The 15,195-nt window shown below is 41.1% G+C and overlaps 1 protein-coding gene across 3 annotated transcripts in view; it reads left to right on the forward strand.

The window, feature by feature from the left end:
* The window catches only part of SLIT3 (slit guidance ligand 3), a 768,837-nt gene that overhangs the window by 680,362 nt on the left and 73,280 nt on the right, over positions 1-15,195 (forward strand). For all 3 annotated transcript variants that reach the window (XM_045026794.1, XM_045026795.1, XM_045026796.1), the window contains 2 exons: positions 3,363-3,460; positions 12,282-12,421. In XM_045026794.1, the coding sequence (XP_044882729.1) occupies positions 3,363-3,460; positions 12,282-12,421 (238 nt within the window). The remainder of the gene's footprint in view (positions 1-3,362; positions 3,461-12,281; positions 12,422-15,195) is intronic.

Below are 15,195 nucleotides of genomic sequence, written 5' to 3' on the forward strand. Positions count from 1 at the left end.
TCTGAATCATCAGGATTTCATGTGCAGATAGGAGGGGTTAGAAAATGCTTTTGAAGGGTGTGCTTTCATTTTAACACAGATCTTTAGTAATAGTCACCAGTAACTTCCAAGGAAAGGTGCATAGTTGCATGAAAGGTAATAAGAATATTGTCACACATGGTGTTTGAAAGGCTGTTGCGAGAGTGTGTGTAGAACTATTGGAAAAATAAATGCTGGGTTTTTTGTTTTGCGTGTTGCTATACTTAGCTCACAGAGGGTTTCAGACTTCGATGCCAAGAGAACACAGAGTATGTGTGAAGTTGAAAGGATATCTGCAGTACTGAATCATCTGCAAAATACTCCATTTACCAGGGATATGGAAAAGCATTTGTGCTGAGCGTTTGAGAAATATTAAGCATGGCATCATCCCAGCTTCACTAGGATGACATGTTGCGCATGTAGGGTTTGCAATACAGATGGACAAAGCAGAGGCAACACTGCAGCAGGTGGCAGTGTATTAGATGTGGCTGGCATCCTGTAAGTGCTGTGGAACACATGGTGCCAAAACAAAAGCTGCATGAGCTTTCCTCTTTGCTTTCAGCATCCTCCCCTCTTCCCCGAGACCTGTTAAAGTGAATGATTCAAATGGAGAATGCCAAGCTGTTTGGCAGAGGCTTGGGTATCGGTGAAGCAGAAGGTACCTGTGCCAGTTCCTGAGCAAAGCCCCACCATGACCACTCATTCTTCTTAATTTGGGGAGTGGGCTCTGCTAGTCCCCAGTCATTCTGGTATTTGATCAGGTCTGGCTCCTGCTTTTTGGACCTTGGTCTTCTGCTTCCCTGACCTTCAGAATCGGAGCATCCTGATGGATGTTCTCCCTTTCTTCTTTTGGCCTGGAGAGAAAACAAACAAGCACAACAAACACAAGCCTTCCCCTTTGCCTAATGGCTGGGGTTGGTGTGTTTGTGGCTAAACCAATGGATTTGCACTCAGGAACTGTGGTTTCAACTCCCATTTCTGCCACAGACTTCTGTGTGACCTTGTCAAGGTGCTTAGTCTCTCTCTGCCTTGGTTTCTCCCATCTGTAAAATGGGAATATTTCCCTACCTCACACTATGTCGATCATTAACATTTGCGGGACTCAGATCTATGGTAACTGGGGTGGTGAGCATATAAGCACCTAGATGGAATATACATCATGAGCAATGTGAGGGAAAAGCAGCTATCAACCATATTCAACAATTTCTCTATAGCTCCTCATGACTACTGGTTGTTTTCTAAAATTCCTGACTAGTTGAAACTGATGAGACTGCATCAATGCCAGGGTAGCAAGCCTGCGGGGGTTTTGGATTGTTGGTATTTACATAGTATTTATACATGATAGGCACTTCAGCTGCCATTGAAACAACCCTGATAAGCTTCCTTTCCAGCCCTGATCCTGCAGTTGGATCAATGGATGTGGACCCTTGCACCCGTCTGGGACCCAGTTGCAGGATTGGAGCCTATATTTTGACTGAGCACTGCAAGATGTAACAATTAAGAGAGGGCCTTGGGGACAGCATATCATATATATACATCTTGTTCTGAGTGCAGACAGATCTGCAAGAAGTTAACCAAACCTGAATCCAGCCGAAGGCAAATCATCAAACCTGCCACTGAACACTTTAAAATGAAAGCTAGGTTCTCCAGTGTTGCATGCAGCCACTTCTTCCGCCCCTGTTGACTCAGGGGACTGCTTCCCCTGTAAAGACTATTACAGATTAGTCACAAAAATATTATTATAGTAACACAGGATGTGAACCGTGATTTTAAATGAAAAATGTTATTTCAATAACCTTTTAGTTTAAGTTGAAATATTTTTCTTAGCTTAGAATGTGGTTATTTATTGACAGAATTGACTCAATGGATTACTTGGTGATGCAAATCAAATAGAGAGAGACACTGCTAAGGGATCATCCCCTAAAACCACTGGGCAGATCCCTTCAGTTTCCTGTGATTGCGCAGACTTTGGCAGACCAGAGACTTTTCCTAAATTTATAATCTGTTCTGAAATAACTCAAAGGAAAGGACCAGTACTAAGATGTAGATATCAGCTCCATAGCAAATTCAGCTTTAACCAGCAGGATACAAGTCCAGGTGAACCTGCTTTAACAGCCACTCAAAGGACCAACAAAAATCAGTTGCTTAACACAGGTAGTCTTCTAGTAAAGATGGGACGGAATTATAGTAGCTGATGCACTTGAAGATATTTGTGGATGTTCTCTTAAAAACACAAGGCTGCTTAGTAAGGATGCTATTTTGAATAGATGTCACTGTATTTTGTCGAGGAATTTCAGCTGGGCCTCCTCCCAGAAAACATAAGCTTTTACCTTCAAGTTTTCGCCATCCTTAGTATTGAGTTCTGTGTGCTGCCATAACACTTGACTGAGGCCTTGTAAGTGCTGGAATCATAACATTCAAAAACCAGTGGGAGAACACTTCAACCTTCCTAACCACTCAGTGACAGACTTGAAGGTGGCAATTTTGCAACAAAAAAACTTCAAAAACAGACTCCAAAGAGAGACTGCTGAACTTGAATTAATATGCAAACTAGATACCATTAACTGTGGTCTAAATAAAGACTGGGAATGGTTGGGTCATTACACCAATTGAATCTATTTCCCTATGTTAAGTTCTCCTCACACCTTCTATGGGCCATCTTAATTATCACTTCAAAAAGTTTTTTTTCCTCCTGCTAACGATAGCTCATCTCAATTGATTAGACTCTGCCTGTTGGTATGCATACTTCCACCTTTTCATGTTCTCTGTATGTATAAATATCTCCTGTCTGTGTGTTCCATTCTATGCATCCGAAGAAGTGAGCTTTAGCTCACGAAAGCTCATGCTACAATAAATTTGTTAGTCTTTAAGGTGCCACAAGTACTCCTGTTTTTTTTCCGGATACAGACTAACACGGCTGCTACTCTGAAACCTGAGTGCATACTGACTCTGCACTGCTCTGGGTGTACCTCTCATCGGAATTATTTGCTCATTTCAATGTGTAATTAATATTAAAGAATAAAGTATATTCTATAAAGTTAAACCCAACAGCTTTCTCCAAACCAACAGGTGAAAAAATAACTAGCCAGAGACTTCAAACCCAAACAGTAGCCCGATACACTCACCAATACTAGCCATTATTATAGCTCTGCCTTCCCAAAAGCCTGGTTTAAGCAATGTCTGCCATTCAGTAAAGAATGCTAGGTGATGTGACTGCTCTGAAGACTACATTCTTTCTGTCAATACAAATGGGAAAATGAAAACAAAGCCCAATACACAAGATAGATTAGTCCAGCTGCTCTGTGTGTTACTAACTGAATTTCTCTTGAACTTTTTCCCAATAGGGTCGAGACTGCAATATGCCCATTAATGCCTGCATTCAGAATCCATGCCAGAATGGAGGGACCTGCCATCTCACTGAGGCAAATAAAGACGGATTCAGGTAGTGGAGAGCGAATTGCATTTAAAGCAAGATGAGATGAATTTACCTTACATTTGTCTATTTTACACTAATGAAGTCTAATGGCTTCTTTATTGAAACTGCCATACGTGACAAATAATTCTCCTTGCCAGACATGAAATTAATTTGGTTTCATTGGTGACATATTGTTTCCTCTAAAACAGGCCTCCTTATTTTCTCGTAATGGGACTCTCTCTAAAAGCTGTTTTGAGCATTCCCCTGATCTGCTTTGTGTTATCCAGAGACTAATTTTCCTTGGGGCATTTCAAACACACACAAAAACACACACCCTTTTTTAATTTGTAAAATGAGCATCTGTTGCTAGACAGCCAGATGCAAAATGTTTTCATGCTAAAGAATCTCATAGTCAAATAGGCTTTAAAGAAACAATTGAACAACTGAGAGGTTGTGTCAGTTTATGTTAGTGCCCATAAGAGAACAACCTCTATAACTTAACATCTTGGGCTTCAGTCTCCCCACATGAACAGGGTGCAACCTAGACATTGCTCAGATAGGAGACTTCCAAGGGGAACCCGGGAAGTTGCATGAAGTGCTGATGGTGGTGATTTAGAAAAAATTGCCTCTGAGGTAGTGTTTCTCCAGTTGTCCTGTGTGTCTAAGGGACTTTGCACTACATAGAGGGGTTGTTTTTCAGCTGAAACATCACACTAAGGCTCTGGCCACTTATCTGCGTTAAAGATGCTAGCATGCTTTTTGGACATTAGTTGCTACGGTCATGAAAAAATTGCTACTAAAGCATTTATGCTATCTTTTACTCAAAACTCCCTCGTACTGTAGTTCCAGTTGCATACAGGACAAAAGGCTTACGTGGTGTTCCCGTTGCAGGAATAACTGCTTTGTCTTTTCCCATATGCAGCATATCAATGATGGCTGAAGTGAGACACAGAATTGTAAGGGTCACAGATGGGGAAAATGCTGTTTAGGTTGGCTAGGCCACCCTCAGCCAACTGAGGATTATACTGTGTAGTACATCATCAAATACATTTTCCATGAATCAGGCTTTCTTTTAAAGCTGATCAGAGAAAATTTTGATGGAACAGTATTCCACTGGAACATGCAGTTCTGTCAAAATTGAAATGCATTGTGAAATCGAGTCAATTTTGCCAGAATTTTGTTTAGAAAAAAAATGCAAAAAAGGTCCCAACGGTGTCCAAACATCCTGTTTTGACATTTTCATAATGGAATGTCTCCATTTCTCATTGTGAAATTACATTTCATCTTGAATTTTATTTTTTGTCATATTATATATTTATTATAATGCAAAAATGTTAACAAGGAAATTAGTTTTTCCAAAAGATAATGTTTCAAATGACCCATAACCAGTTTTTTAAAATAATTCTTCATGGACAATTCTGAAGGTTTCTGTTTTTGCTCCGATTTGGAATGAAGTCAAATTTTGAAATCTCAAAATCCTCTATGAAAAGGCATGTCTGTCCCCCACACACCTCTGCTTTCCATCAATTCCCTGTTATATATTCAGTCTAAAACACTGTCACTGAGTAGCTAGTCCCTGTGAGTAGACCAGGCCCACTGCCCCCAAGTCAGAGCAGGTGGGCGCAACTGAGCCAAGTAAAGGGGGCCAGGCTAAACCTGGAGCTATAAAGTCCTGTTAGAGAGGAGGAGTGTTTGGGACTGGCTGTGCCTGAGGAGAGGAACCACTGAGGGAGCTTACTCCAGTGGTGGATCCTGGAACAAGTGGCCAGATGGTCAGGGAGGTAGCCCTGTGGCCAGTGTTCCCAAAGGGAACAGAACTGGCTGGGAGCAGAGCTGGCTGAGTGAGATCTGCCTGTGAGAAGGGAAGCTTGCTGGGACTCGGAAGTTGCAAAAAGCATGATTACCAAAGACCCTTGGAGGAGAGGCGATGATACCGTAGGAGAAAGGGTGAGCTGAGGAACTGTGTTTTGTCTATTATGGGATAATATTTGGACAAATAGACTTATTTAAAGGAGATTGGGCATGGCAATGAGTGCTTGTTTAGCTGGGGAGAAGCCTTGCTGTGTCCCACATGCTGGGGGAATGCAGGCACTTAAATCAGCTTCTGGTACAAGAGGAAAATGAGGTGAATCTTTGGTACCCAGTGAAAATGTGGAAAACAGAGGCAGGTTGTCGCAGAGCAACCTTTGGCCATGAGGAGGTGCTCTGATGATGGCCGCCATATTACAAGTCCCTTGGGCTCTCATCCTGCTAGAGGAGATGTACTATAGAAGTATAAGGCATTATCTAAAAGGATCTGTGCTGATAGATTTAGGAGTGGCGGAGAGCTAGAGGAGGAAGATGAGGAAACATTTTGAGCTGTGATTGTCTGGAGGGAAATCTTCTCTCTCCCATGGATGTGCAGCCACTGGAGCTACATGCATACATTTGTGTGCATCAAAATGAGAAAATATCCTCTTAGGTTGTATTCTGTGAGGAAGTGAATGTCAAAAAAAATGTTTTAATGAGAGGCCCCCTTAGAGTTTTTAGTTGTGTGGCCTGTGAAAGAAATTATATCTTCTATAGATTTTCTTCCCTGAAGGAATACATTAATATACAAACTCAGCTGCCAAGCTTGTCAAATCTTTACTCTTGTAAAAGGAAACTTAAGCCAAAGCTTTCCTCCCTATAAAATGCCAAGTGGTTTAACTCTCAAGTTTCTGTAGTCACAGACAAGCGAAATTACCCTTTAAATAATGGTAAGGTGGTGACATAAGCCAGCCCAAGGCAGGAAATTCACAGTTAAGGCTGAGACTGTGTCCTCGCACACACACCCCTCCGGCTGTGCATAGATAGGGCAAGGGGCTCTAAACAGCAGGTGATTTCACTTCTCATTTTTGTTGCTGTAATAGCTAGCCACAATGGAGTGGGTGAAGGGCTTAGGTTCAGCTGGAGTTCTCAGATCCATTCTCTTGTCACCATTTTTTTCTTAAACATTTTTTTTACTCTGAATCATTTTCATGCCTTTTATCATGGTGGATTTGTTTTCTTTCAAAATAAATAAAATAAATAAATGAAACTGGGTAGCTCAGGGGATTGGTAATAGAACATAAAGCCTTCCCTTCCTCTAAATTGCTGCTTCAACTCCGACTCGGTCAGCTAGGACAAAGGTCACACAGTGAAAACTGCTTGGTGGGATTCATAAATGCCGCAATAGTGTCAAGTACATCTGTGTCACAAAAGCCAATAGTGTCATTTAGTATCTTGTAGTCCCTCCACTGAGACTGCAATCAAGGACCGCCTGGGTCATGGAGACAGAGCTACCCATTCTAACTCAGATTTAGCCCCCGATGAACAGCAGATCATTGACAGTGAAGTGTGGGGAAACTTATAGTCTTGTGTTGCTCTGTCCAATTCTGTATATAAAGAGAGCTTCATTGTCAAGGACTATTAGTCCTATGCCTTCCACAAACACTAAGTTCACTTATCTATGTAAAAACCTGAAGCTGATAAATTCTGCAATGTCAATGCCTCATTGATCAAGGATAAATGAAACTCTTACAGGCTATCAAGTCATTCACTTGTTATGCAGGTGCACAAAGTTCATCTGCCAAAAAGCCATAGATTTCTTGAAAAGATTTACTCTGTTTACACAAGAGCTGACTTTTTAAAGCATGATATATCGTCTCTGTATTTATTTTGTTATCCAAATACAAAAATGATTAATCATAGCATGGACAAGTGCAGCCAACCATTTTGAATTTGCTGCCAATACAGTTCAGCTCTGAAAAGTGACTCTAACAATGGCACTGTTAAGTTCCTTGTTCCATTGCATCTCAATGGCTCCTTATAAATGTGCTCAGTTTACAAGTAAAAAGTTATGTATTTCTAATAGCCAGTCTGAAAACTCAACCTGGAATCTGAAAATCATTTGTTTTTTTTCCATATCATGCATTTTCCCTCGTAATAAAGGTTCTGTAGACCATATTCTGCCCTCAGTGGCAACTGTGCAACCCCACTGTCTTCAAATTATGCCTTCAGTTGCATGGATGAATTGGATTGATCCTGGAAGTTGAACTTTGTATGTTAGGATTTTGATGATGCAGAAGAAATAATAGACCACAGTGTAAGAAGAAGTAAAAAGCCATAATCACTTGATCAACATATCTATGTCTAAATATGCACAAGAAGCCGGTCTGTTGTGTAAGATGTTGACAATTTTACATAATCACTTTTCAGAGTAGAGCCAACTTCTAAGAATTTTTGTTTTTTTTCACCCCAAAGCACTTCAGAAGTTCTGTAGATACTGCACCTCTGAAGGGCAGCCACTTCTGGGGTAGAAGGAAGCAACTAACTTGTGCCCAGGATACTGCAGAACAGTAAAAGGGAAATTATAGTCAGGAGCATCAGGGTCTTTGAGAACAGCAGTGTCATGAAATAACTGAACTTGAAGAGCAGGCTGAATTTTAATTTTTTAATGGTTTTGGTGACAGTATCTAGGAGACCACCTCTCCCAATGTGAAACTGTAACATTTGAGTGCTCAGGTAAACAGTCCCATAGCTTAATCAACAGCAGGCTAGAGCCCAGGAAGTTTTCAGTAATAATAATAATAACTAGCTCTTATATAGCACTTTTCATCAGCAGATCTCAAAGCACTTTAGAAAAGAGGCCTTTGTTATCTCCATTCCACAGATGGGTAAACTGAGGCATATGGTGGGGTGATGTGCCCAAGGTCACCCAGCAGAGCCAAGAATAGAACTCAGGTCTCCTGAGTCTTAATCCACTGAGCCATGCTGTGTATTCATAACTAGAGCTTACTTTCACCATTGTTTAGCAGGAACCCCAATTTGATGTCCTTCAGATTACACTGAAAACCTCATACTTTTCTTCCAGGCTGTGTTGGGAAAATATGTGCAGATCTTCCCAACTGACAACTCTTCCACCATACAATCCAGAGTTCTAATTTGTATGTTTTATCATTTAATTTCCACTTGCACCCATGATATATGCCGAGCACCATTGAACCAAACTGTAAACCCTGTATGTGATGGAAACCACTTCAAGCCTATGCTTGCACCCAGATCTCTGAATTGGAACAACTGACCACAAATTGAAATAAAGAATGACATGTAAATAATAAAGCAAAGACTTGCCCTAGAAAAGAGTAACTGGTTGCCAAATTTCATTAATTATGGTGACATTTCCATTCTTAACAAAAGCCCAACAAACCCTCCAATTGCAATATTGTACAATAACAATCCCCGTAATGTCCCTGTTGTAAACTTTGGTGCACTGGACCATTACTACAGCAGTGTTTCATTACATACAGTCCCAGTCAGGATGTGGCAAGAAGAGGGTGGAATAGTCATATAATATAAAAATCACCAGCACAATCCCCTTTTGTTGTTTTCCTTTACATTGAAAAAAAGATGTCTCCTCCCAAACTGAGACCTTGAATGCCAAGTTGCAGCCTGGAGCACATTTTTAAGGCTGAGTCATAAACCCCTGAAAAATAGGGTTTTGTAATGGAAATGGGTGACATGATAAATGCACGACTTTGTTCAGTTAGATTTCTTTACCCTCCTTCCGCTCCCCTTGCCACAAAAGGTGCTGTGCCAGCTCTTCTCTTCCTTATCTCCTCCTGTGATCCCCTGGATCGTTGCAGGGTCAGAAAGAGGACATTTTTTATTGGTACTAATGAGGTAGAGCCAGATAAAGAAAATATTTCATATTGATTTATTGTGTTTTAAATTGAATTGATTGGAGCCATTTGTTTTTAGTCATTCACTCTGAAGACTATCCCCTCCCTTCTAGCTCTCATGACCTGTGAACGGCCAGTATAGGTCTGAAGGAACGTAGCTGTCTGCTGCTAACCTATTCACTTGTGCTAATCCCCTTCTGGAAGCTTTCCTGTTGTGACTGGGTTGAGAGAACATGAGCAAACTCTTTCTTTCTCTCTCTCTTACACTTTCCTTCACAGTTTTTATTCCCTGGGTTTCCATGGGAGTGGATATTTCGGCTACCCATGTTTCAGGGGAACCCAAGTTTACTCCTTGAGGTCGTGCTGAGGCATGTGTGGAGTGTTCATGTGCAGCCAATCCTTAGAGCAGAGGAGGAAGAGAGGGAAAGCCAGCGTCATACTCACCATAGTGGATCCATGCACCCAGTCTAGAGTCTGTGGCTCTGCTAACAGCTATCAAACCCTCCCTGTTTCTTCAGTGCAGAGCCTCCACTGAACACCAACCCTTGTCTATATGCATCAGTCCTACCCACACCTCCATGATAAGTACTCCCTCCCCAGCCTGACCACCTGAGCAGTAAACATTACCACTGTGCACAAGCCTTGTCTGCATTTGGAAATAGTCTTGATTCAGCAGTCAGTGGCCAGCAGTTGACACGGTGGCACTGGTGCTTTCCACTCCAGGCAGCAGCAGTAGTAATAATAATAATAAATTAATACTTACCTCTTCTTTAGAACTTTTAATCTGTCAATCTCAAAACCCTTTACAAACAGGGTCAGTATCATTATCCCCATTTTGGAGATGAAGTTGAGGCACAGAGAGGAGAAGTGATTTGCCCAAGGTTACCCAGCAGGCCAGTGGCAGAACTGGAAATAGAACCCAGAACCCCTTAGTGCTCTGTTCACTGGGCTATGCCGTCCTGTAGACAAAGGCAAGCCAGGATTTGCTTTACAATGTGGTTTTGCTATTATGTTTTATAGGCCCAGTTGGAGCAAAACCCCTAACTGTCCTTGTCTACAAGTAAAGGGCAGCTATATAAATTCCTGAATCGGGCTATTCCTGAGTATTGATGGGGCAATACATTCCTGTGATGAGTCTCTGAACCAGCCAACTCCCAACCTTTCCAGTCCATCCATTTCCCCCATATATGCAAACTGTTGAAGGCTGCCTGAGACCATGCTCAGCTGATTCTACACTAGACCCCACAACCTCAGCTCCACTCTGCTCCTTATAGAGTTTAAGGCTCTCTGCAAACTCAGTCCCTCTGCATTGGTTTACACTTGGGTCACATTTTCAAGGTTTTCTTCACAACTATAACAACTAGATATCCTAAAAATTTAACATGGAGACTCTAGGGGACAACGGAGCCCTTTCTGCACTGCCATCTAGTCCTCCATACTCCCTTAAGTTGGCACACTCTACATTTTCAGAAAATAAAGTATTTAGTGCAGTAGTTCTGTGTCCAAGTCCTTACAAACCCAGTATTTCTGTCCTTGTTTATTTAGTCTGTTGTTTGGGTGTGTTACCAAGGGATTGGGAGACAAGGTAGGTGAGGTAATACCTTTTATTGCACCAACTTCTATTAGTGAGGGCGACTAACTTTCAAACTTACAGAGAGCTCTTCTTCAGGTATTGGGAGTCATAAATACTTAGGATGTAGACAATCACACCATTTAATTTAATTACTCTTTCCTAGTTGATGCTTCATGGTACTGAAGGAGCTGAAAAAGTGCTGATTCCTTAACACTGAAAGTACTCTGTTTGGAAAATCCATTAACATTTGTTGTTTGGATTGGAGACAAGCTGGTAATGAGATGAAAACTTTCACTTCTACCTTCCTAATTCAAATCCAGTCTAGGTTGTTAATGGTGAAAGAGTTAGAGCCATTTAAAAGCTTCCTATTCACGTGTAATGATTTGTGTCGGTGTCCTCAGTCCTGTTCTTGATGGATTGGTGCCTACATAACCAACACTGTGGTAGCAATCGACACCCTTGTTGGCTATGCAGAGAAACCAAGAATTTGATTAGCCTTGGTGAGTGAGCTTAACCTGTCACCCTACAGTTGTTCATTCCCGTACAGGGATGAGGCACATCAGCAAGCAGGGCAATGGAGGTGCAGGGGAGATGAATTCTTCTGCACATGCTGTACCTTTTCTGTAGATGAGTATAGGAATATAGTATCAGAGGGGTAGCCATGTTAGCAGCAAAGAGTCCTGTGGCACCTTATAGATTAACAGATGTTTTAGAGCATGAGCTTTCGTGGGTGAATACCCACTTCGTCGGATGCATGTAGTGGAAATTTTCAGGGGCAAGTATATATATGCAAGCAAGAAGCAGGCTAGAGATAACGAGGTTAGTTCAATCAGGGAGGATGAGGCCCTCTTCTAGCAGCTGAAGTGTGAAAACCAAGGGAGGAGAAACTGGTTTTGTAGTTGGCAAGCCATTCACAGGCTTTGTTTAATCCTGAGCTGATGGGTCAAATTTGCAGATGAACTGAAGCTCAGCAGTTTCTCTTTGAAGTCTGGTCCTGAAGTTTGTTTCCTGCAGGATGGCCACCTTAAGATCTGCTGTTGTGTGACCAAGGAGGTTGAAGTGTTCTCCTACAGGTTTTTGTATGTTGCCATTCCTAATATCTGATTTGTGTCCATTTATCCTTTTCTGTAGAGACTGTCCAGATATTAGGTTTTCCCTTGGTTTTCACACTTCAGCTGCTAGAAGAGGGCCTCATCCTCCCTGATTGAACTAACCTCGTTATCTCTAGCCTGCTTCTTGCTTGCATATATATACCTACCCCTGGAAATTTCCACTACATGCATCCGACGAAGTGGGTATTCACCACGAAAGCTCATGCTCCAAAACGTCTGTTAGTCTATAAGGTGCCACAGGACTCTTTGCTGCTTTTATAGGAATATAGTGTCCAGGCTTGTCACTGTGGCATATATCACCAAACTCACTAGTAGTGAGTCACCCAACTCGCTAGTAATGTGAATGCTGCTGTGTTGTAGCAGCAGAGAGTACAGCTCATCTGTATCAGTTTTCATCCCACTCCAGTACTTCCTCCCTGCTCAAAAGCAAATTCTGAAATCCAAACTAACTTTTTCTCTGTTTTTTCTATCCCCCTCCAAAGCTGTTCTTGCCCTCTAGGGTATGAGGGGGAGAGATGTGAAATAAACCCAGATGACTGTGAAGATAATGATTGTGAGAATAACTCCACGTGCATGGATGGAATCAACAACTATGTCTGTCTCTGCCCTCCTAATTACACAGGTAAGGAAGGACCACAGCCAAAGGGCATAGGAACTGAGGGGAGCAGTTGAAGGAACTTCCAGCCACCTGGGGTCCACTCCCACTTGGTTAGATCACATACATGGAATTAACCTGGATTCTGAGTAGATTTTAAAGTATCCAAATTGCAAGTGTGTGGTCAGTGAATTCCTGCTCATCCAGAAAACAGAGGCAAGAAAAGGGGATAGTTTTGCCAAGATGCTGCTCCAGCAATATGTCTGACCCTTAATCCAGAGAGATCACTGCTACCCCGAGAGAGTGTAATTCATACCAGAAGAAGGCTTTTGGGAAGAGTCAGAGGGGAAAATCTATTACTGTCTTGGCATATTTTTTACACATGCCGTTCCCTAGGTCAGAAGTACTCATCGCAGTTACTGGAACTACAGTTAAAATATATAAACAAGAAATTCTCAGGTTCATCTGTTGGTTAGAGAAATTTGTACTTTTCCACAAAAATGTTTCCAGTACTGAGTTAGCTCAGTATACGTCTGCTTAGCATTTCTGAGAATAAAAGCGATTCCTGTTTCAAATTATACTATAATAGTAACACTTATACAATAACGTCCATCTAAAGAACTCAAAGCATTGCATGTATTAATGAACCAACCATGACAATACCTCGGTTAAGTCACCTCCATTTTACAGATGGGGAATTAAGGCACAGAGTTCCCTCAGTCACAAAGTGAGTCAGTGAGAGAGCTAGAAATAGAACCCAGATCTCCTCACTCTCTGTCCTGTGCTTTAGATGTCTTCCTTCCTAAATCTTCTGTAGGGTTAGGAACCCTCTTAGCTCAAAAATGTAAAAATACTGCCTCTCAGATGACTGCTGGAGTAGATACTTCACTCATCAGAAGCCACTCAAGCCTGATCTCCTCTGCTCAGTATACAGAGTTAGTTCCTATTTTGATGCTTTGAAATAGGTTTGTTACTCTAGAGCATGGTGCACTAATGATGGGCTTCTTGTAAGCTGGAGGGTATTACATATCACTGGAATTAATAAGTATAAAGTTGGAGTGGCCTGGTAAGTGACAGAGAAGTCTTCTAGAATTTCCCAAACTCTTTTAAAATGCTTTTTTATGGCCAATATGAGAGGCCTGTGTAAATCTTTGGCTGGGAAAAGCCTTATGACTTGAATGAAAATTTATTAGAGTTTTTATCTACTCCTTCTGCCAAAATACTCGGCAAAGCTTAGGCTGGCCCAGAGCAAAGAACTTTGTTTCTAGTATGTTGAGCCAATTGTTCTTACATGTACTGTATGTATGTGAGCCTTACCTTGCTGATATCAAATAGAACTCCTTATATGGTGATAACGGCTTTAGGTTTACAAAAGGAAGTGTATTTGAGCAGCTAAGCAAGAGATAGCTAGCAAGGAACTGGATCCAATGCACAATGGACCTGATCTGTCCTTTTTAACAGCCTCATGTTGGGATATAATGGCTCTTGCAGAGAAAAACAGAGAAAAGAGGAAGGAGTGGGATTTTTCTGCAGGTAGTACCTGTCAGTGAATCATTTCTGGTCATGGCCAAAGAATTTTTATGACACTTCAGAGTCAGATTTGCAGATATTTTCAATCATAATCCAGCTCACTATTACCAGAATGAATGACTGAATATTTCCTTTTGTAAGCTGTTCATCAGCTAGAATGTACCAGATCATCAAATTGCTTTGCAGTTAAACTCCTTGGAACTGATTCTAGTTTCAGATGCATGATACACACTGCTGGATATAGAATACAATATATGGGGCCTATAATATTAACCCTTTGTACAGCCAATAACTATTTGATTGCAATTGAAACAAATTTGATTATAACTATAAACAATAAGGCTGAAAGTCTGGAGACCAGTAGTATGCATGGTTGTGGAGGTGTGATAGACTTGCATATAATGAAAGGCTGAAAAAATCACTTGGAGAGGAGAAGAGTTAGCGGAACTTTGTGTTTTTTAAAAATGTAAAGGTCCTTGTGAAATGTGAGCTCAGGGTCACTCAAATTAACTGCAGGCCAATTTTAGTACAAACAAGAGAATATTTATTCACACCTTGTAATTATTCTGATGAATTCGCTGCAACAAAAAATCTTAGGGTAAAATACTGGTATGCTAGCGATGGGTGAAAAGGAAACTGAATTCAGTACATGATGGATGTGCTCTGTCAAAACTGCTCAGGTCAAAAGGGATAACAATATTGTGGCTATATCTTAAAAAAAAATGAGCAAGATAACCTAATAACTAATGACATGATTTTGCAAGCTAAAATAAGAGTAATGAAATATCATGCTTCAAAGAATAAGCTAACCACTGCGAGGTCAGAAAGGAATTTTCTCCCATATTCAGAATTCTCCAATGGGCTACATGCATTCCTGGTTTTTCCATTATGCCAGTCTCTCTTGGAAGTATCCAGGGTTTCCTTTATTTCCTCAGAATCACCCTGCTTTATCTTGTCTCTCTCATTTTACCATTATGCCCTTTTTGGGAAAAATATGCCAAGTATGAATCGTGCTTTCATTGGTTAAAATAATGAAGGCTGTAAATCTCTCTTCACTGAATAGTTTTCCAAATGTTTTCCTTTACTAGCTGATCCTAGATGAAAAATGTCCAATATGGTAAATGACTATAGTGGGGAGGAATTTACCACACCCGATGTCTGATTTTGGTATTATTAAAAATATTCTTGACTCTCTGAGTTCCTTCCCTTCCAGTGATCTCAAAGTGCTTTACAAACATGAATGAACTGAGCCTCACAGACTCTTTGAAATA

Source organism: Mauremys mutica, chromosome 8 (assembly GCF_020497125.1).
Source record: "Mauremys mutica isolate MM-2020 ecotype Southern chromosome 8, ASM2049712v1, whole genome shotgun sequence".
Lineage (NCBI taxonomy): Eukaryota > Metazoa > Chordata > Testudines > Geoemydidae > Mauremys > Mauremys mutica.